This window comes from Carcharhinus amblyrhynchos, chromosome 16, assembly GCF_965287045.1.
Source record: "Carcharhinus amblyrhynchos chromosome 16, sCarAmb.v2.hapA, whole genome shotgun sequence".
NCBI lineage: Eukaryota > Metazoa > Chordata > Chondrichthyes > Carcharhiniformes > Carcharhinidae > Carcharhinus > Carcharhinus amblyrhynchos.
Window position 1 is genome coordinate 28,574,244 of NC_137339.1, and position 23,525 is coordinate 28,597,768.

At 40.9% G+C, this 23,525-nt stretch overlaps 1 protein-coding gene across 1 annotated transcript in view; it reads left to right on the top strand.

Annotated features, from left to right (window-relative positions):
- Positions 1 to 23,525, top strand: part of prex1 (phosphatidylinositol-3,4,5-trisphosphate-dependent Rac exchange factor 1) — a 199,186-nt gene that overhangs the window by 85,996 nt on the left and 89,665 nt on the right. The window contains exons 10-14 of the mRNA XM_080204930.1: positions 13,059 to 13,206; positions 17,315 to 17,415; positions 19,918 to 20,021; positions 20,219 to 20,268; positions 21,589 to 21,664. Of these exons, the coding sequence (XP_080061056.1) occupies positions 13,059 to 13,206; positions 17,315 to 17,415; positions 19,918 to 20,021; positions 20,219 to 20,268; positions 21,589 to 21,664 (479 nt within the window). The remainder of the gene's footprint in view (positions 1 to 13,058; positions 13,207 to 17,314; positions 17,416 to 19,917; positions 20,022 to 20,218; positions 20,269 to 21,588; positions 21,665 to 23,525) is intronic.

Here is a 23,525-nt window from a genome sequence, read left to right on the forward strand (position 1 = left end):
ATAGAAAAGGTTCACAGTAGATCAGAGCAGCTGGTGTTTCATTGTTGGCACAACATGGGAAACTGGGAGATGGAAAGTGGCAGTGGAACTGACAATGGGATACAGATCTTCTCTGTCAGTGGTAGACTTTGTCAATTGCTATAGCTGATAGATGTTGTAATAAGCCTTTGGAGAATAACAGCATGACATCACTCAAGGGAAGTGTGTCATGTGATTCACTTTGGCCAGGAGCAGACACAGCTGTGCTGCTGATACATTCAAGTTTTTATCCATGTATACGTGTTTTTATGTGTTTTAAATAAATGAACCTAGAACTTGTTTACACCATCCCTTCTTTGAGATTGGTACCTTTTATATAATCACAAAAACATGGCATGGTGTTCTGCTGAGATCAAACAATACGGCAGCAAAATTAATTTCAGGTATAAAATGATAAACAGTCTTGGGCTATATGGCGTGAGAAGTTGTTTTGCTCAGACTGCATGGATTCACAGTGTTGGAGAGTATTGATATCGTAGCAGGGTGACTGTACAGAAAAGGTTTGAAGACACAGGTTGGGATATTGCTCAACTAAAGAGCTGGGAAGCAGAAGGATCCCTGTTGGTGAGTGGGAGGGCGCATCAGGAGGTTAGCTTAGTCGGGAAGGGTGAGAGACCAAGGTATGGGTTTAATTGATACTAATTGAGGGAGAGGCAAACAAACAAGTCACGCAGTTTAAATGGACAGAGTTTCCATCACGAACAGCTACAGCGACACTCATTTCCAGGTACGACAGGAGAAAGAAGGTCAAAAGGATCTTGTCAAAATCTCCACATTATTCCCCAGCATTGGGATGCGGTTGTGTGGGCAGCATGATGGCACAGTGGTTAGCACTGCTGCCTCAGTGCCAGGGACCTGAGTTCAATTCCTGACTTGGGTCACTGTCTGTGTGAAGTCTGCACGTTCTCCCTGTGTCTGCATGGGTGTCCTCTGAGTGCTCTGGTGTCCTCCCACAGTCTGAAAGATGTGCTAGTTAGGCCATGCCACATTCTCCCTCAATATAAGCGAACAGGCGCCATTGTGTGGCGACTCGTGGATTTTCACAATAAATTAATTGCAGTGTCAATGTAAGCAAAATCATGACACTAATAATAAATAACTTCACTTTCCGAATTCAAAATGTATAAACAGTGATGGTGCTATGATCTCTTGATCCAGATGTGTCTGAACCTGACAAGCAAGTCATAACAAATTTACCTAGCAGTTAGCAGTGCAGATCTACACAGACTGAACACCATGAGGGCTAACGGCAGAAGAGCTAAAGGATCCCCAAAGGGTATGACTTACTTTGGAGGGCTAGTTCAATGTCAGTTTGAACTTGGGTATTCACCAACAAGAGTCCATGTTAGTTCAACAGCAGCCTACAGAATCCATAGACCACTTTGTCTGCACACACAGGAGAGGGTACTGAGATTTTTCTGACGCGGAGCCAGCAAACATAATGGGCGGGGTTTTATGGCCTCGCTGTAACGAGACTGGAGATTCCCACCTGAGGATAATGGATGTTTCCATTGACCACCTCTCACCTGCTCCCAATTCTGTGGCAAGCGGGGCGCTAGGATTCCGGTGAATTGTTCAATTGGTGATCGCATTTACTGTGTGGAAGAATTCCACAAAGATTTGGACGACGAGCCCATAATGTATAGCATCGAAGAACTACTTCAGGGTGAATGCAAGCAGGAAACAATCCTCGCAGGTTGGCAAAAGCCAACAGCTCCTAAACACAACCCCAAATGTTGATATATTCACTCAAACGCCTAAACCTGGTCAGACATGTAGAAGGTGTGACCCTCTGTGTGTTACAATGTGTGGTTAGCAACTGCAACAAAAGTCTCCTCAAATGATTTCCAATGCCTGTCATTGGAAACATGAAAAGCTGAGATGAGAAGAATTGATCCTGCTCTATACTCTCTTCTGTGCCAATGCTCCAAAGGTGAGAACCTCCAGATATTCTATTGGGAACAGCAGCCTGTCTTCACATGCAAAAGCACCAGATCGACGACATTGAAACTTGTGTACTTCAGCTTTTTTTAAAAGCCTGTTCTCCAACGCTCACCTCTGTAGGGGTTTGTTGTGTGTATGTCATGTGCATGCGAGGGATAGATAGATATACTTCCTATAGTACAACAGTGTGTGCGCTAGTTCTTGCCATTTTTAAAAAGCTGGTTTAGAATAAATCAGTCATTCTGAGTTTATTGGAACAAGCCTGTATAAAGTCTCTTTTATTCTGGATCCAGCAGTGGCGAAGGTAAACAGTTGACTATTTTGATCAATAAGTTGTAGCTGCATTTCCAGAAAAGTAAACTAGGAGAGGAGTAGTAATCAGATTGTGTTTGCCACTCCACTGAAATTATCCTTAAGCTTTAAAGACTCATAGATTTACCAGTGCTGTACACTCATAACTAAATGTGAACACACAAACGTTATACTACTTTGGAAGGTGGGATGTTGTTGTAATGTGCCTTTAAGGAATAGCAGCATGCCAATACGCAAAGGAAGGTGTCATGTGCTCCTGTCTCAGTTTCACTTTGGCCTATGTGCAGAGCACTGAACACACATCTCTGCTGTTGCTGTCTTCAAACTTTCAATTTATATGTGCGTTCCTCTGTGCCTCGTTTAAATAAATGAATGCACAGTGTGTTTATACCATCCATTATGAATGATTTGTGCTTTTGTATAAGTACAAAACCATGATAACTTGTAAGGAATTCTGTAAGAAATGTTGATGAGGTTAAACCTTGATTAAATATTTTGTGTTGTAAATATTCAAGAATCCAGGTCAGTAGTTTTAGTTAATGCTAATGAGATCTTCCCATTCCAATGTTGAGGTGACTGGTCTGTTGTAACCTCATTATTCTTGTTTTCTTGTTTTTTAATTCAGAGGTGATACATTGACAACCTGTTGACATGACTTGCATATCTAAAGGTATCTGAAATACTGTTGTTGGAGCTTGTTCTCTTTCCTCTCTCTTACTGCCTCTGTGCATGTCTCCAGAGTCTACCTACAGCCTTCTCCATTTTGATTTCTCCAAATTTATTCAGTAGTAATAGTTCACATTAACACCACCTCCTTCCAGGCCTGAAGCGGGCGTGGTGACCATAGATTTCATTTGTAATGGTCATCATTATCCTTGGCAAAGTACTGCAATGGCCTTGCCCTTATTTTCTGCACTTTAAAAGACCAGGAAGCCCTCTGGCTCTTCAACATCTAAAATTGGGCATATTGGAAAGTTTGACAGGCTGCTTGGCCATGTTACAAATGCACCTTGTTTGCCCATCAAGTTCTGAAGTGGGACTTAAATCTGGAGCTTTTGGCCCAGAGGTACAGACACTATCAATGCACCACAAGACTGCATTGCAGACTTGTTACAGTGTAGAAGGAGGCCATCCGGCCCATCATGCCTGCTCCAGCTCGGAATGAACATTTCTCCTTGTGTCATTCTGCTGCCTTTGTCTCGTAGCCCTGCTGATTTTGTTTTGTTTCAAATAATTATTAGTTCCCTCTTGGCAGTGCATTCTACACCCTAAACACTTGCTGTATTAAAATGTTTGTTCCCTTACCACTTTTTTGCTGCTTTTATCAATCACTTCAAATCTGTACCATCTCATTCTTTGTTATTTCTCGAGTGCAAACACTTTCTCCCTGCCTACACTTTCCAAGTCTCTTATCTTTCTCACTCCTCTGCCTTCTCTTCAAGGAAAATAGCCCATTTTTTTCAATCTTACTGCAGAATGAAGTTCCTTATCCCTGGAACCATTATCGTAAATCTCTTCTCCAGTACCTTCACATCCTTTCTAAAATGCAGCTTCCAGAAATGTACGCAATACTCCAGCTGAGGTCTTATACAATTTCAACATAAAAGGGTAAAGTCTCAGATGACCAAGGGCTACTCTTCCCTTTGAGGGGGAGAACTGACTGGTGGTGATTTAATGTGAGGATCATCACACGTCAGACAACTGGCAAGGTTGAGAAGGTGACCTTCATGAATAATCTCATGAATTGAACCCGCACTGTTGGCATCACTCTGCATCACAAACTAGCCTTCCAGCTTACTAAGCTAACTGAACCTGATTGGCATCTTGCTATTGTACTCTCTACCATTATAAATAAACTTAGGAGACTGTATACTTTAACTGCTCTCTTCACCTATCTTGGCTCTTTTTCAATGGCTTATGCACCTATGCATCCAGGTTCCTCTGCTCCTGCACCCCCTTCAGAGTGGTACTGTGTATTTTATGCTGTCTCTTCATGTTCCTCCTACCAAAATGTATTGCCTCACATTTCACTGCACTGAACCTTATTTGCCACCGATCTGCCCATTCCACCAACTTGGTTGTGGTTTGTTTGAACTTCTGCACTGTCCTCCTCCCAGTTTACAGTGCTTCCAAGTTTCGTATTGTCTGCACATTTTAAACTTGCTACCTATATATCAAGGTCTGGATCATTAATGTATATCAGGTAAGGCAAGAGTCCCAATATCAGGGAATTCCACTACAAATCTTCTTCCAGCCTGAAAGGTATCTACTAACCATCGTTCTCTATTCCTGTCACTCACCAAGTTTTATTAAATGTTGCCACTTCTGTTTTTTTCCCATGAGCTGTCAAGTCTCTTGTGTGACTCAGTATCAAATGTCTTTTGGAAATTCAGGGAATCCATGTGGATAGCATTGCCCACATGAACCCTCTCTGTTACCTCTGAAAAACTCCAGCAAGTTAGGTGAATACAATTGCCCCTCAAAAATTCATGCTGGCTCTCCTTAATTAACCTGCATTGTGACAATTAACTTTGTCCCAACAAATTTTGTAGAAATGTCCTCACTACAGAAGGTAAACAGGCTAGTCTCTAGTTATTGCCCTTAGCCTTGCATTCTTTAGTGAACAAGGATCTAATGTTTTTCAATTCTCCAGCCTTCTGGCACCACCTCTGTGTAAGGAAGACTGAAGACCTCCCGTATGAACACCACACAATGCAAATTGTTTGCCGATTTGTCTCGTGGCTTTTTGTCAAATTCTGTGCAATTTTTGTTTTACAAATTGGCTGCTATTTCCAAACATAAAATGGTGTCTGCACTTCAAAAGTACTCCATCACTGTGAAGCACTGTGGGATAGTGTATTGTTGTGAAAGAGGCCACACAAATGCAAGTGTTCTGTTCTTGATTGTTCCATCTCTCGCTCTAGTACTCTTATGCCCACCAATGCACTATGGTGTAAAATAATATTTCAATTTAGTGTTTTGACTATTGTTTTTTTTCAACCTCATTGACAATTGCCATCTTATTGTTCTAATCTTTTTCTTACATTTTTGTGTTAATAAATTGATTTGCAATTGTCACCGGCTAGCTTTCGGTCATTTTCCTGCCAGCCTTTGTTTTTTTTTTAATGTTCACCTGGATTTTTTATATGCTTGCATTTGTGTAGTTCTGTTTGATGATAGTGACCCTAGACGTGATTATGTCTTTGAGTGCTCAAGGGACTAGTTACATCAGATATTTGTGGGAATATTTCTAATTCTCTCAGCAGTTTTTGTTATGGTTCCCCTTTAACCTTGTTTTATGTTCTGGTCAAATTATAGAAAAAAAATCATATGTATTAAAATCATGACATTGATATCCACAAGTTGTGCAAAATTACTTGACGGTTAATTATTGAAGTATGGCCGCTATCTATGCAGCCAAATTGTGCACAGCAAAATGGTTAAGGACCAGATCATCTCTCTCTGTTATTTTAGCTGTAGGTTAAATAGGATGGGGGAGATTGAGGAACCAAAAGTAGCTTAGCAGTGACTGAGAGGCTTTTCACATACTAAAGAGTTTCAGAATGGCTCATTGTACAAAATTACATTTACTGAATGTTAAACTGAAGTGTCTGTCAATAAGAGTACCACTTCCATGTCATTCTGGCAACTGACTTGGCAAACAGCAGCTCAACATTTAACTATACAAACTACACCAGGGAAGTTCTGTCAGAACCCATAAAATCTGGCTTAACATTTGCTTTGCATTTTCAAGCATACTGCCATTAAACAAATAATTTTAGAACCCTTGAAAGAGAGGAACCAATCAGGGATAGGCTAATGGACTGCAGCTATGTTAAAATTATTGAAAACACGTGGAGATCTAAATGCATTTATTATGTAAAGTGTTCCTTATTCCCTAAGTGCTCTCGAGCAGTTGGGAATTCAGAAGACCATTGCATAAATTGGCCAAGTTAATCAGTTAAATTTTTAGTAAGAACTGGACCATACATGTTTTGATGATTGGCCTTGCAACCTAAAATGGTCTCCAGTTGGAGATATTATCCAGCAAATAAAAGTAGAATTCCCACCCGGGACCATTGCCCACTAGGAAAGTATCCATATAGAGGTTGGCTAAGTGCAGCATTTGTGTGTGGCTAAAACTACATCGTCCAGATCTTGAGGCAGCTTGACACCTTGGCCAAAGAAAGCACATTTCCTTTATTGGTATGTTCATTTTTTTTGGCATGTGCAACCTTTTAAAATGTAGCTGTTATTATAACTGTGCTAATGAACTGTGTGTCCATCAACCCATCTGTGCGTCCCACCTGCAATAAACACGGCAAGGACCTCAGTTATTGTTATACTCAGTGGCTAAGTTCATGCACCATGTTACAGAATATGCACCAGCAATAACTTGCATTTTAAAATAATGATGGTTCCAAATTGATTGATGCAACATGTATGAAAGATGACCAAGAGTATTGTTACAAAGATATTCCGGTAGATTTTGAGAAAGTGCTAAAGGGCGCAACAGCTGCGGAAAGGCAAAAGTTATGGAAGAAGTAATGAAACATCGACTTCCACAACTGAAAATTCTGCTGCCCAGTACAGGGTTAAAATTGGAGAGCTGAAAAGAGCAGGTTGTGATGCAGGGCTTGCCAAGTTTGCAAAGATACTGTTATGTGTGAGCATGCAGTGATTTGTAAGCAAAGCTGAAGATTTTGAATTCTTGAGTTAGGCAGCAGAGAGCCCAAGGAAGTTGACAAGGATGGATATGCAATGCTCAAATCTTAGAGTGGGCTGTGCTGCAGTTAGAGTTTGTATAGAATAGACCTTTCATGGATGTCCCTGAAGGCCCAAAAGAACTTCAAGAGGGTTTTGTTGATACTGAGGCTTGGGAGCAGAGTTAGGCACTGTTGCAGAAGTAAACAATCTTGCTGATAGTTTAGATATCAGGTTTGGAGTTCCACTTTGTGTGGCTGGAGGAGAGCAACGTTTAGCTCAGTTGGCTGGACAGCTGGTAAGTGATGTAGAGTAATGCTAACAGCATGAGTTCAATTCCTGTACCAGCAGAGGTTATTCATGAAGGCTCTCTACCTTGCTCCTTGCCTGAAGTGTGATGACCCTCAGGTTTAATCACCAGGAGTCAGCTCTACCGCTCAAAAGGGAGAGCAGCCGATGGGCATCCGGAATTACGGCAACTTTACTCTATCTAAAGCACCAATTTGTCTCAGAAATTACAGTCCTGCTACAACAGACAATGAAATAATTCCAGATTTTTTTCTTCATCTGTGTTTAATTTTTACGTTTTAAGATGTCGCATTTAAACCTCCCAAGCAAATGTGTGCTAATAAAAAAAAATCATGTTTATTTGCAAATTCCCAAAGGCTTGCTGCTGGAAATCCTTTAAGTTGGGACAAAACACCGGGGTAACGAAACTCACTCGCCTCCCACAGTAAAACACTGTGGACAACAATATATTGCATAAGCTCCCTCTGTGGCAGAGGTTTTAACGTTTATTTATCACAAGTAGGCTTACACAAACACTGCAATGAAGTTACTGTGAAATGTGAAAATCCCCAAGTAGCCACACTCTGGCATCTGTTCAGGTACATTGAGGGAGAATTTAGCATGACCAATACACCTAACCAGCATATCTTTCAGACTGTGGGAGGAAACCAGGGCACCTGGAGGAAACCCACATAGACATGTGGAGAGGGTGCACGCTCTGTACAGTTACCCAAGCTGGGATTCGAACCCGGATCCCTGGTGCTGTGAAGCAGCAGTGCTAATCACTGTGTCACCCTGCTGCCAGAGTTTTAGTTAATGTGTCAACTTAGAATGCTGATCTAAGATCAGGTTGAAACTAAAAGGACTTCATTCACATATCTGGCAATGAGTATTTGCTTATGAGTTCAAACTGAATAAGTTGAACAGGACAAAGGTTCAAGGTGTTCATCCCCAGCATATGAACTGGGTAGGACAATAGAGATGATTGCTCTTTTTAGAGGAGTTTGCTGTCTGTATTGGGAGAAGATCTTGGTTGAGTGACATAGTGATGGTCTGTTGTGTTCAAGATCCAGGCTTTGGTTGACAAACTTGTTGAACTTGTTGAAATATAAGGGAGCTGTATCTGGCTAGTTTACAAAGAATGATTTGATTTGAGAACAAATAGTGTGCGTGTGCACGTGTGTGCATGCATGCGTGTGCGCAAAGGTCCCTGCACTGCTTACATTTGCTTTATGTTCTTGAATTCTGTCTGTTGAATGAATGTTGTTTTTTTTATGTAAGAATGTTTGTTTGCTCCACAGCCTTTCATGTGTTCCTTCATTCTGTCAGATTCCTGGGAACGTTGACAGTTGTTAACCTTGACATTTATATCTATTGTCATTCTAAGCAAGTCTAGAATGCAGCTTTAGTAAGAACAGAAACTGGCTTAACTGCTGTTTTTACCTGAATGCATTAGCAAAATTAACCAAAGGTTTGAGAGAACCTGTGGATCAGATGTTCTTACTAAGTTGTTGAAAGAGCCCATTGCTAGTTGCGTCTAAAGATTGGGGGCATGAAGGAGGACAAATAGAGGAAGGATTTAAATGTTTTAATTTTCATGGACTCTTTTCTCTGATTAGAAACTTATCAGTGTACAGTGAGAATGAATAAAGTGGAATTTTCAGTGCCATTCGAGTTCATTGTGTACTTAGATTCTTATGACTTACAAACCTCTGACCGCAGCTAACCGTGATGCACTGAGATTGAAAACCAAGTGTCAAAGATGGAGTGTAGCGGCTACATGCCGGGGAAAGAAAAATGACAAGGGCGTGAGATTGACAAAAACTGCACATACAATTCTAAATAGCACACCATAGACACTCCCCAGAGCCTTAAATAAATTAAACTTCCTGTCATTAAAAAGAGCCAATGAAAGAGATAGGCGATATCCTCTCCGCCTGACCTGTGCTGAAGAGACAAGAGATGAATGAATCTTTTCAAGACTCTTCGTTCATAAATAAACATTAGCTGTAATGAACTCGAGCTTCATTGAATGTGCTGCGCCTCGTATCTTAATAATGTGCTGAAAGTACAGATTTGTATCCATTGCTGGCGCCACTGTGCTCCATAGATTAGCCCCCACTCTGAGAGTGAGCCCTGCCATTAGGGCTCCATATCCAGAAGGAATAGTTTTGCTATGATCAAGGAAATTAATACAGCAGCTTGTTGCTTAGAGTTTGCTTCACAGTCTTCTGTTTTGATCATTGCCCCCAAAGTGATCCCATTTCAGTGGATTATGAAGCTCTTTTTCTTTTTCCTATGAACTTTTTGCATAGATTGAATATATTGATTGAATTAATATTGAGACTTCTGAATTCCAGCACACCATTTTAGATAGTAGTTACAGTGCATTTTCCTTGTAGTCAAGGCAACAGTTGGGGCGGTGTCCTAGGCTAACAGGGAAAAGAAAACAAGATTCTTGCCTTTGTGATTGTTCACAATTGTGCTTGCTAGATGTGGATGTGTTAGAAATCCAGGTGCTAAATTTGATGTGCATGGCTCCTCCCAGAAAATAACCAGCCAACATTTGCAGTTCCCACTGCCCCTTCCCAATCCAACCTTTTTTTTATTCATTTGTGGGACATGGGTGTCACTGGCTGGCCAGCATTTATTACCCATTCCTAGTTGCTCTTGAGAAGGTGGTGGTGAGCTGCCTTCTTGAATCACAGCAGTTCATGTGCCATGGGTTGATCCACAATGCTGTTAGGGAGGAAATTCCAGGATTGTGACCTAGTGACTATGAGGGAATGGTGATACATTTCCAAGTCAGGATGCTGAGTGGTCGTGGGTTTGGGAGGTGTTGTTTTAGGATCTTTGGTGAATTGCTGCAGTGAATCTTGTAGATAGTACCACTGAGTGTTGGGGGTGGAGGGCGTGGATGTTTGTGGATGTGGTGCCAATCAAGTGGGCTGCTTTGTCCTGGATGATGACAAGTGTCTTGCGTTGTTGGAGCTTCACCCATCCAGGCAAGTGGGGATTGAAATGGGCATCAAGAGTCACATGTTGAAGAGCTGCCAGTAATCTTGAAACTTTATTGGTGGGAGACATCTTATTTGTTAGGCTCAGCGCAATATAAATTTGTAAGGTTCAGCACAAGGCTGTGATGTCATTGTCGCACTTATCAGGTTAGATTCATAACAATAAAGTGTTTTTTAAACAGTTGAATGTTTGACACATGATAAAACCCTACACTGAGTTTCCAATTCAGTCTCATGGGAAAATAACAAGAGTTGCTGTTTGCTTGGTGGGAGTACCCTTTTCTCCATAGAAGTAACCCTGATGTGCCTAAATCCAGGGAGCTTATATGCAGGTTGACAGAGTCCAGGCCTGTTAACTCCCTTTAATGTTCATACATCGTTGTGCTTATTCAGCCTCTGAGGACTTAGCACTACAAGCCTCGCTACTTGGGGAGGCAGTGGCATACAGTAGTTATTGTCCCTAGACTAGCAAACCAGAGCAAGATGGTGAAATTTGAATTCAGTAAAAAACTAGAATTAAAAGTCTAATGATGACCATGAAAACCATTGTCAATTGATGTAAAAACCCATCTGGTTCACTAATGCCCTTTAAGGAAAGAAATCTGCCATCCTTACTTGGCCTGGCTTACATGTCACTTCAGATCCACAGTAGTGTGGTTGACTCTCAAATGCCCTTGGAAATGGAGGGCAGTTAGTAATGGGCAATAAATGCTGGCCTGGCCAGCAATGCTCATGTCCCATAAAATGAATTTTAAATAGAGAATCTGGAGTGACGATCACTCCATTCTTCATTTTGAAGTTCCCAGCCTCAATCTCTTTGCCTCTCCCGTTCTGCTTCCCTTTTAAAGCACTCTGTAAAACAACCTCTAATCAAGCTTTGCATTATTTGTCTTAATTTTTAACTCGATCATTTTCTCTTTGTCTGGTTGTGCTCTTGTTCTTACTTTGTTAATAGATACAATATAGCTCAAAGTTGTTCTGATGGTGGTACTCACTCACATGGTTATGTTCCATTCGTGAGCTCAACCAGCTTGTCAAGTATCCACAGTTGCACAAGAAAGGTCAAGTTGCCAGGCTCAGGCCTCAGACTGGAGTTTGCAACTGAAGATTGATTTGGTTTCAAATTTATATTGTTGGCATGTATCCTCAGTCACATGACCCCAAAGAGGACAAGCATGCAATGTTTCCTTTCCTTGACAGCCCACCATAGAACATAGAACATTACAGTGGAGTACAGCCCCTTTGGCCCTCAATGTTGCGCAGACCTGTGAAAACCAATCTAAAGCCCATCTAACCTGCACTATTCCAATATCATCCATATGTTTATCCAATGACCATTTAAATGCCCTTAATGTTGGCGAGTCTACTACTGTTGCAGGCAGGGCATTCCACGCCCTTACTACTCTGAGTAATGAACCCACCTCTGATATCTGTCCTGTATGTTATAAGTTAATTCAGATAACTGGTAGATGAAGGTGTTAGGGTCATGCTATGTGAGACAAAGTTCTTATGAGCATCACCTAGGCAACCTGATGAGACTAGCTTATCACAAATGGTATAAGCATATTGCCATCATCTTTCTGATTAAAGTATGCATATCCAAATGGTAGGTCACGGTATTGTTACACAGCAGGAGATAGACATTTTTAAATTTGTTCATGGAACGTGGGTGTCGCTGGCTGGGCCAGCACTTATTGCCCATCCCTGAGGACATTTTGAGGTCAACCATAATGCTGTGGGTCTGGAGTTGCATGTAGGTCAGGTCAGGTTAGGATAACCGATTTCCTTCCCTTAAGGACGTTAGTGAATCAGATGGGTTTTTACATCCAATCAACAATGGTTGATTTCATGATTGTCATTAGACTTTTAATTCCAGATTTTTATCAAATTTGAGTTTCACCGTCTTGCCATGGTGGGATTTGAACCCAGGTGCCCACAGCATTACCCTGGGTCTCTGGATTTCCATTTCAGTGACTGCACCACTGTCTCCTTGTCTTCAATCTTGGCCCTCAGATTAAAGATTTTCAGCAGTTTTTTTCCAAATTCTTTGTTTTATGAGAAATATTGGTAGGCACGGACTTTCAGCATGAGGAACAGACAGACAGAGTTGCTGGTTTGATGTTGCCACCTTGATATTTTGGACATTGGAAGTTCATTGCCAAACATCAAGCTTGTTCATTGATAAATGTTAAATCTGGATCCTGGTGAGGAATTTTAACTTGTCGGGCTAACTTTTTGCATTTCTTTTCACCTGCACTTATATTTTTCTGCCAATAATCCAACTGTTTGATCGTGGATATCATTTAGAGTCAGAGGAGGTCTTTGTATTGCCTCTCTTGGAAGGCTGAATGATGAAGAGAAACTGTTTGGACTTGTTTTATAAGTCAGAAACTGTATAGAACTTTTGAAGTATAATGAGTTTGATTATCATGCAGTTTGTTCTTTGGAGGCAAGTGCTGGCACATTGGTGACATCGTGAAGGGAACTTTCCCTATATCTAACTGTGTATTTACTTATCACTGCTTGGTGGGACTAACTGTTTTTGTTTCGTGTTGCTGTGCAGTGATTGCACCAAATGGACTCAAAAGCTATAATTTAAAAAAAAGCACTGCTCATTTGTATTCAAAGGTATTACAGCCTAAGTTGAATACTTAATTAGTTTCCCATTTTAAACAATGCATGGACTGAACTAATTCACTGCCAAGAATGTTCTTTGAATTGGTCGTGTGATGTTCTCTAACCTTTGATTTCAAGGTCTCAAGTTGGGCATGGAGCGTGATGCGTATGTCATGATCTCGGAGAAGGGAGAGAAGCTCTATCACATGATGATGAGCAAGAAAGGAAATCTTATAAAGGACCGGAGGAGAAAGCTGTCTATTGTCCAAAAGTGCTTTTTTGGCAAGTAAGGCAACATCAATTTTCATGTCCTATTCATGCAACTTGAAAGACTTTACACTTGATTTCCTGTCGACTTCATTTTGCTTTGCCAAATCAGATATAATTTGATGGGCCCTAATTGCGCAGACATTGCTATCTACTATTTAAGCTACAATAATTAATCATTTTTGACTAAGCTGGGCTCTGAATGCAGATTGAATGGTGTTACAAAGCTACATATTTTCCATTACACTGACTTAAAAAGTGCAGTGAAAACAATTGAATACTTTACCTTGGCTAATTGCATATGTATCCAGGTCCTCTTACAATCATAAGTAGCGTTGTTTAATAAATGAAACCTACTACATTTATAGATTACATGTATTCTGCCGAATGTGATAATATGTTGTTCCTATCTGCTTCTTAAAGTACAACTTGCTCACAGGCTATCTTGCCAATTACATTAGATTCAAATTATGAAAGATCCCTAGTGTTTAATCATGGTAGATAATGAATTACAGTTGTTTGTTGCACAAGCGGAAGACACTCTTAGAACTGCATCGTTCATGATCTCATTCATATATTGCAAGAACCTAAGATACGTGTGTTTTTTTTTCCTCTGCTGCCAATTCTAATATATTACTTACATTTGTGCATTAATTAATCTTTGAATTTTTAACTGAATATTTGTGTAAAGAAATTACACAATTAACTTGGATTAAACATTTAAGTAGAGGTTGCCCCTACATCTTGAACCAAATCAGTACCTCAAATAAAGAGATCAAAATCTTAGTATGGGCTGTCTCAGGATACAGGTAGACCATTTGGGACTGAAGTGAGGAAATATGTCTTCACTTAGAGTAGTGAACTTGTAGTGTTCTCTACCGCAAAAGGCTGTGGAAGCCAAGTCGTTACATGTGCTCAAGAAAGAGAGATCTTTTTACATTTTAATGGCATCAAGGGGAACAAGGAGAAAACGGGAATATGGCATTGAATCATAGAATCATAAAGTGCAGATAAAGCTATTCAGCCCCTCGAGTTGGCACTGAAAATTGTGAAAGACCTGACCACCCACCAAATCCCATTTATCCCAAAGCCTCAAAAGTAATGATGTGCCAAGTGCTCATCCAGATACATTTCAAAGAATGTGAGGCAATCACCCTCTACCACCCTCCCAGGCAGTGCATTCCAGGCAGTCACCAGCATCTGGTTAAGAGGTTTGTCCTCACATCCCCTTTAAACCTCCTGTCCCTCACTTTGAATCTGTGTCCTCCCATGACTGACCCTTCGACTAAGGAGAACAACTACTCCTTACCCACTGTGTTCATGTCCTGCATAATCTTATACACCTTGATTAAGTCACCCTTCAGTCTTCTCTGCTTCAATGAAAATGACCCAAATCTATCCATCCTCTCTTTATAATTTAAGTGTTCCATTCCAGGCAGCATCCTGGTGAACCTCCTCTGCACCTGTTCCACTGCAATCACATACTTGTGATAATGTGGTGACCAGAACTGCACAGTACTTTAGCTGTGGCCTCACCTAGGTTCTGTATAACTTCAACATGACTTCCCTGCTATTGAAATCTGTTCCTTGATTGATAAAGGCAAGAATCACATGTGCATTTTTCACCACCCTTCTAGCATGCCCTTCTGCCTTCATTGATCTGTGGACAAACACGCCAAGTTCCACAGAACTTTCTAGTATCATATAGTTCACTGAGTGCCTCCTTATCACCTCACACTTTTCAGGGTTAAGTTCCATCTGCCACTTATCTGCCCATTTCATCATCTCATCAACATCCTCTTGCAGCCCAAGACCTCACTGTTAACCACCCAGCCAAGCTTGGTGTCATCCGCAAACTTGCTAATCCTATCCCCCACGGAGTCATCTGTGTTGTTTATATAAATGACGAATAATAGGGGACCCAGCACAGATCCCTGTGGTATGCCACTGGATACTGGCTTCCAGTCACTAAGGCAGCCTCTGTCTCCTGCAACTGAGTTAATTTTGAATCCACTTTGTCAAATGACCCTGCATCCCATGTGCATTTGTTTTTTTTTATTGTGGATCAGCCGCGGCCTACTCTCGCTCCTAGTTTCTATGTTTAAATTACACCATCAATGGAATACATGTTCTCCTGTTTGCTCCAAATGCATTACTTTGTTTTAAAAGAAACAAAGGGCCAGATTTTACCAATCGGAGGCTAAGTGCTGGATCTGGACGTAAAATGGATCTGAGCCCATAATCCTCATTCCAGCGCACGCATGTGCTTTTTGCCAGCCCCAGTCCGGTCTGAACTGCGGATGCGCAGTTCGAGAAAAATTGAAACAGTGCGCCCGGGTGTGAAAGACAAAACAGAGAGAGTTGGGTGTGGTGGGGAAGAGATGAGCCATGATCAGACCAGGAGGCAGGCCCCCCGCCCCAGGCAGAGCACACCCCCAACCTACCTCGATTGCTGCTGTCCCTCCACCATCCTTCTGACCTGCACTCATTAGAGTTGTCGGCGTTGGAGTGGGGTCAACACAGTAAGAAGTCTCACAGCACCAGGTTAAAGTCCTGTTGGAGATTGTGAGATTTCTTTCTGCACTCGTTGGACAGCCTGCAGCACCTTCCTGGCCTTCTGCTGGAAATGGGGAGAGGGTGGGCTCAGATGGATCTCTGGTTGGGGGGTGATGGTGGAGGATGGACTTGGAAGAATCTCCACCACCTCCTCTCCCCCCCACCCCCCAGCCAGAGATCCATCTGAACCTGGGGTGGGGGGGGCTGCCTCCCGAGGGCTGTGCTCTGCCGAGGGGGCCCTGCCTTCCAGGGGGGTCCGATCGTGCGTGGGGGTGGGGGTCTGCCTCCTGGGGGCTCAGATCGCGGGGGTGGGGAGGGTCTGCCGGGATGGTTAGCGCAGGGATTGCAAAGGGTGTTCGAGGAGGATGGGCTTCAGAGATTCCCCTACAGAACAGGAATCCTCTTTTGGATTTTTATTCTGCAGGTGGACAGCAGTGCAGATCCGGAACGGATCCAAAGATGGTAAACTGGGGTTTGGGGGTAGAGTTGGGCACACGGTTCATTAAGTCGATTTAAATGCATGCTAATGCATTTAATTCGTCATGCCGCCCGATTGGGGCATGGACTGGATCCACACTCAAATCGGGTGTCAGTAAAGGCGCGATCTGCCTGGGTTCGGGTGCAGATGGTGTTGCAGGCCCAACGCCCAGATTTACCGTGATTTCACGCCTGAAAATGGGCACGAATTTTTGGTAAAATCGGGCACAAACTTTCTAATAATGACAACATCAACTAGCTTTAATATTCACCTAATACCTGTCTGTGACCTCAGTACACTTCATCCTGTGCATGATAACTGCTGACAGTATAAACTTGTTCCTTTCTGTCTAAGTGCCCTGTTCTGATTCACCACAATTTGCGCAGTTGAGCAACCTGATTTGAAATGTTGAGACGACTATTTTAGCAAGCCTTAAATATTATTTAAATTGTGAAGTGTTTATTCTATGGAGGTAATTTGGGCATGCTTGCAGTCACTGTGAGCTGTGTGCAGAAGGGTGATATTTACACAAATGAAAAGTGAAATTTTGTTTCTGGACTCGAAAAAAGTGTTGCCTGGCTGTGGACCAAATTCAACATAAAAGAAGCCTCAACTATTAAAGAATTAGGCACTTGTCAGAGCTTATGAATTGTGCCAAAGGAAATCTTGGGTTTATGTACTTTTAGATGACAAGTAGCTCTCTGAAAGGAACATGTAACTTCAATAAAAATAAGTTTTAGGGCTACAGTAGCTTGCCTGTTGACTGAGGACATTCACTTTACAAAAACAAATTTACTACATAGGCTTCGTTTAAATGAATTTTTAATTATCCAATTAAAATAATAGACTTTTGAGAGTTTTAAGCAAAGTTCTCATTTATGACAGGCTGTAATTTGTTTAATACCTTGAGGCTTCTACAAATTGCAGTTTTTGATCAGATTATCTATCAACATTGGAAATGAAGTTTTGTATTAATGTAAGCTGTATGTGCGTTAATAAGTGCATTTGTAGCAGTCATGCACACTGGAGATAACTACTTGCCTGTCTTTTATGCTAATTGTATGAAATTCTTGGCAATGTTTTCTTTTTCCAGTGAGTTTGTTTCCTGGCTGATGGAAATAGGAGAGATCAGTAAAACCGAGGAAGGCGTGAATCTGGGTCAAGCGTTGCTCGAGAATGGCATCATTCATCATGGTGAGTACATTCATGCAAAGTTTTAAAATGCATTGCAAAGGAAGGTTGTGCTATTCTTCTGGGTCCAAGGCAGCTGTTAATGATGTGCCTTGAAATGATCCATCTCAAATGAACTGGACAAATTTTACTGGCAATGAGTGAATACACCTTCTCTTAAAGGGAAAGCTTAGAAACTCCAGTTGTCAGATTCACTCCAGTTGTTACAAAATGCATAAAAATTGTGCTTCCATTGGAAAATAAAATATTTTTCTCAGTCTCTGCAAAATGCAGTGTTTTTTGAATACCTCTTCATGTTGCAGTCATACACGTATTCTTGTGAATATATCAGTAAAATATCTTGTAAGGTGTATAATGTGGATAATACTTTTAACACCAATTTTCTCCCTTCCAATGCTCAGTTGAACACATTCACACAGTACAGGCTCATACATCTGCTTCTTACGATTTCAGTTGAACCCATATGATGGGAAATTGGCTGGGACTTTGATCTCAATTCTACACCATACTCAATTTTAATTTCCATTGATTTTAACACTATAATAACGTGATTCTAATTGCACACTTGAACTTGCATTCATACCCATGTGTGTTTATATCCCACAAGTAGCAAGATGAAAAGTGACTAAATCAAACTGTTATTCATTGTATTGGGTAATGGATGAATGCTGAGGATCCATGTCAATGATTTTCCAACTTGAAAGGCATAGAATCATAGAAACGCAACAGTGCAGAAAGAGGCCATTTGACCCATCGAGTCTGCACTGACCACAATCCCACCCAGGCCCTACCCCCATATCCCTACGTGATATGACATTACATAGTAATCATGAAAAGTTGCCGCAAGGTTCAAAGTTAACAATTATAAGCAAGCTTTAGAAATGTGCCCTTAAGGCAGAGGGGAACAGAATGTAGAATTTTCAACTTCAAACTACTGTTAAATAATTCATAAATTATTTCCTATTCCTCTTCAGACAACATATTTATTTGTGTCTAATATGTGAATAAGAATGGGGGAATCAGTGAGAGTTTTGAGGATACGGGTGCAGATTTTGAGGGCTCGGTCGTAAGTTTCATGCTTCACATTCTACTCGTACGTACACTAGTTACGTCCCCCCATAATAGGGTTTGGTTTGATTTGATTTATGATTTCACATGTATTAGTGTACAGTGAAAAGTATTGTTTCTTGCATGCTATACAGACAAAGCATACCATTCATAGAGAAGGAAACAAGAGAGTGCAGAATGTAGTGTTACAGTCATAGCTAGGGTATAGAAAAAGATCAACTTGATGCGAGGTAGGTCTGTCCAAAACTCTGACAGCAACGGGGAAGAAGCTGTTCTTGAGCTGGTTGGTACGTGACCCCAGACTTGTGTATCTTTTCCCCAACGGAAGAAGGTGGAAGAGAGAATGTCCTGGGTGCATGAGGTCCTTAATTATGCTGGCTGCTTTGCCAAGGTAGCAGGAAGTGTAGATAGAATCAATGGATGGGAGGCTGGTTTGCATGATGGATTGGGCTACGTCCAGAGCCTTTTGTTAGAGTTTGATACTTTTAAATTAGTGTTTGATACTTTAACACAATCGCACCATTAGGCAGAGAGACACGAAAGCATTTTACCTTTTTGCCTGAACAGAGTCATCTGGAATACATTCTCTTCATATGCATGTAATTGGTGTTTAATAATTCAATCTGAACTTGCCTCCACTGAGGAATGTCATTGCACATTGACACTGCTCCATGCAGAGATGAGCAACTTTGCAATATAGAACGCCTGAAGTTAAGCTACTACATTTAGAAATGGTGGCTTTAAATTTAGATCTTTGCTATCAATTTTAATATCCATTCATTACCTCATCCTTTCCAATCTCTGGCCTCCTACGATTTGGTGCTAATTCTACACTCCTCCATTGCTGATCTCTTGTGCATCTTCAATTTCCATTTTTCCACCATTCATGCCTTAAGACCATCAGGTATAGGAGCAGAATTAGGCCATTCAGCCCATCGAGTCTGTTCTGCCATTCAATTATGGCTGCTAAATTTCTCAAATTACCAACCAAGAGCCTATCTTTCTCTTTCAATGACCTGACCTCCACAGCTCTCACTGCTTCACCATTCATTCAAGGCATGAGTCTGAAGCCCTGGAATTTCTTCTTCACCTCTCCATCCCTCTCTCATCCTTTAAGATGCACCTTAAAGCCTATTTCCTCGACCAAGCTTTTCATAATTTGTCCAAATATTACCTTATTTGGCTTGGTGTCAAATTTGATTTGATGATGCTGTTGTAACGTGCCTTGGGGCTTTTTAACAACATTAATAGCCATCAATAAATACAAGTTGTATTTTAAATTGCACTGTTATTCCAAGAAATTCGACTTTATTAGTAATACATCAGTATTCCATTTCTGGTGTTAGTCGACTTGAAAGTCATTTTGGGATTTATGGACAAGTGATGATGCATTATGTAATCTTAACTTTATCTTTTATGGGCATTTTTATGTTTCAGTGTCTGACAAGCACCATTTCAAAAATGAGCAGGTACTCTATAGGTTTCGGTACGATGATGGAACCTACAAACCCAGAAGTGAGATGGAAGATATCATGTCTAAGGTATTGCTCTTTCACTAGAGTGACGTTTTTGTGAAACTTTCTTAGCCTCTGGCAGTTGCATGCTGTGTGTTGAAGGAGCTTGTGGAATAATCCCTTTTGGCAACTGTTGGATACAGATGGAGTATTGTACATTTCTGAATAAAATTAAGGGAAGCACACCATTTTGCATATAAATGATCTTACTCTTTTCTTGACAGGGTGTGAGACTGTACTGTCGATTGCACTGCCTCTTCACTCCTGTGATAAAGTGAGTTGTGCAATTTCAATTATTTTTCTTGATTTTTTGAGCATCTGTCAGTCATTGAGTGGGAAGAACAAACAACCTTGTACATGACTGACCTAACTTTTCAGTTGAATCTTGATTTCTTTGCGACTGTGAATTTGCTTTTGTGCATGGAAGTGAAACTTCCAAAAACATCATGAAGTAATGGGACATGAGTAAAGCTCCCAGTATGATGCATTGACAATACGATGCAATTGCTTGATGTAATGCCTCCAGTGCTTTGCAATGCGATTCAAGCACAGACTTTTAAGATCTTTAAGATTGCGTCATTCAAATATTGCCCTTTTCCATTTGATAAACACTGATCTAATCATCCTGTGTCCAGTTTTGTTAGGTCGTCCTGCCTATAAATTATTCTGATTTTTCACAACCATTGAGCATCAAGAATGTTCTGTTATGACAGTTTGGATAAGTTCTGTCTGCTATTCATGATGAGCTCTTCAAAATTGCAACTTAATTAGGGGATGACAGAGGGCTTGGGGGAAATGAGACCAAGTAATTTATGCTTCATGTTTAAGCGATTAAAGCATATATCATGTGTGCTAAACTTCAGTACTGTTGACTATTTGTGCATTAGAGTAAAAGTTCCTTGACTTACACGAGAATGAAATCGGTAAAGTGTTGGTACTGGAGTCGGTAAAGGCTTTCCATTAAGTAAGCAGAGTCCATTCTTTCAGTACAGAATGCTTTGCTTTGTAAACCATGCTATCTCCATGTGTAGTTCAGTAGTGTTATTTCATTAGCAAAGGAAACAAACACTTGAACAGAGAATTTATTTTCCTTAAACAGAATGTCATTGGCATGAATTCCTTAAATATTTACTTCCGTTAAATGTCATTTGATACTCTCCTACCCAGATTTTGCAAACGTTTTGCTGAGAAATGGTGGTTCTTTTTGATCACTTAGCTTGAATTTCTGAAAATAAAGGTTCCAGATTGGACCTAATTTATAGAGCAGTTTAAATAAAAGCAGGAATAGAGTTTTCACTAAATTTGGAACCTTGCAGAGCCACATATTTCCAGTATCCAATGAATTTGACTTCCCCTGCTCACATAGTGGCGCAATTTGTGCTGCGATTCCTTGTAGTTTAAAACTTGCCATTTGATTTTAGTGCTAATTGCAAGCCTGTAAGACACTTGAAGCTTTAATCTCGAGTGCATCAATATTTAAATGAACCCCTTTTCAACTTGAAGGAAAATTTATTAGTCAGTTCTGGTGAAACTACTCCAGATCCAAGCAACGTGTAGAACTAATCAGAGAAAAATCATCTTGTATTAAATGCAGAGACCGAGATCATCACCTGAAAACCTACAAGTCTGTGGTGCCAGCAAGCAAGTTGATCGATTGGCTCCTATTGCAGGTAAGGAATAATTGAAAGAGGACAAGAAAGATGTTCTCTCCCAACCTGTGGTTTTTTTAATGATGATTATTTTTCACTCTATTTCAGTGTTCTGGGCTCTGAAATATCTTGATCTCAATAAAATCAAAGAATCCCTATAGTGCAGAAGGAGGCCATTCGGCCCATTGGGTTTGCACAAACACGGTCCCACTCTGGCCTATTTCCTGTCACCCCACATATTTAGCCTGTTAATCCCCTGACACTATGGCCATCCTAAATTGACCCATCAAACTTGATTTTTCTCTACACCCTAGCTATAACTGTAACACTATAATCTGCATTCTCTCATTTCCTTCTCTATGAGCGGTATCCTTTGTCTGTATAGTGTGCAAGAAACAATACTTCTCACTGTATGCTAATACATGTGACAATAATAAATCAAATCAAAAACCAAACCCACATATCTTTAGACTGTGGGAGGAAACCAGATCAATGTGCAAACTCCACACAGTCACCCGAGGCAGAAATTGAACCTGGGTCCCTGGCGCTGTGAAGCAGCAGTACTAACCACCGTGCCACCGTGCTGTCCCTAGTTCTGATTTTAATATACGAGAACTTTAACACACTGTTAACAGTTGAATGATGGGATACAGCCTGCTCTTCATGTTAGCCATGGGAGAATACACACAATGTGGAGATGCCAGCATTGGACTGGGGTAAATACAACAAAAAGTCTGATAACACCAGGTTAAAGTCCAACAGAGTTATTTGGTAGCAAACGCCACTAGCTTTTGGAGTGCTGCTCCGTTGTCACCTGATGAAGGAGCAGCGCTGTGAAACCTAGTGGTGTTTGCTACCAAATAAATCTGTTGGACTTTAACCTGGTGTTATGAGACTTCTAACACACAAGTGTCTACTGGGAAAGTGAATGAGCAGAGAGAAGAAAGAAGAGAGACCAGATCAGATTCAGCCATTAAAATTATGGCAAGTTCAATGACACAGCCACTGCTTGAGGGAAACAGGTGCAACTACTTAATCTTATTTCATAATTGTTAGGTATCCTTATTTACCTTTTGTCTCTGTTCTCTTCCTCTTAGTCTAATCTTTCTTTTCCTTTTATTTATTTTTTAGACCTTAATTTTAATTCCTCCCCATCGTTCCTGTTTCTTTCTCAATTGTTAATTCCTATTAGCTATTGTGAACTGTTGATCTGCCATTAATGAAGGTGTGAGATGCCCTGTTATCAGTTTGCACTCCAGGAAATTTGCCTCGAACTTGCAATTTTTTTTTAACGGAATGGCGAGCTTAATAGTGTAACAGAGTCCACTTTGAGATGACATGCTCCAGTAGAATCCGAGTCATCACATCTAGCTGAGCGTATTGGTTGCTGACTGGGAACAGCTTGACTCTCCCATGTTCTTGTTTGTGTGCTGGCACTGCGGGGGTACCATGGTGCCAGCCATATGACTGGGAGAAAATTGCCTCCAGAAAAAGGACCAGATGTAATATTCACTGGTTTCTTGAACTTTTGTGGCATCTTAATTAGTTATTATTTTTTCTGGGATTATACCCTGTAAGTGAGCACATTCTGAAAGCCACAAGAATGTAGCATGGTGAAATGGATTTGCAGGAGAGTTGAATGATTGGACTCTTTGCCATTGCTTGCTCATAGATTCATAGAAACATGGAAGATAGGAGTAGGCGGAGGTCATCTGGCCCTTCGAACCTGCTCCGCCATTCATTACGACCATGGCTGATCATCCAACTCAATAGCCAAATCCTGATTTCTCCCCATAACCTTTTGATCCCCTTCGCTCCAAGTGCTATACCCAGCTGCCTCTGGAATACATTCAATATTTTGGCATCAACTACTTCCTGTGGT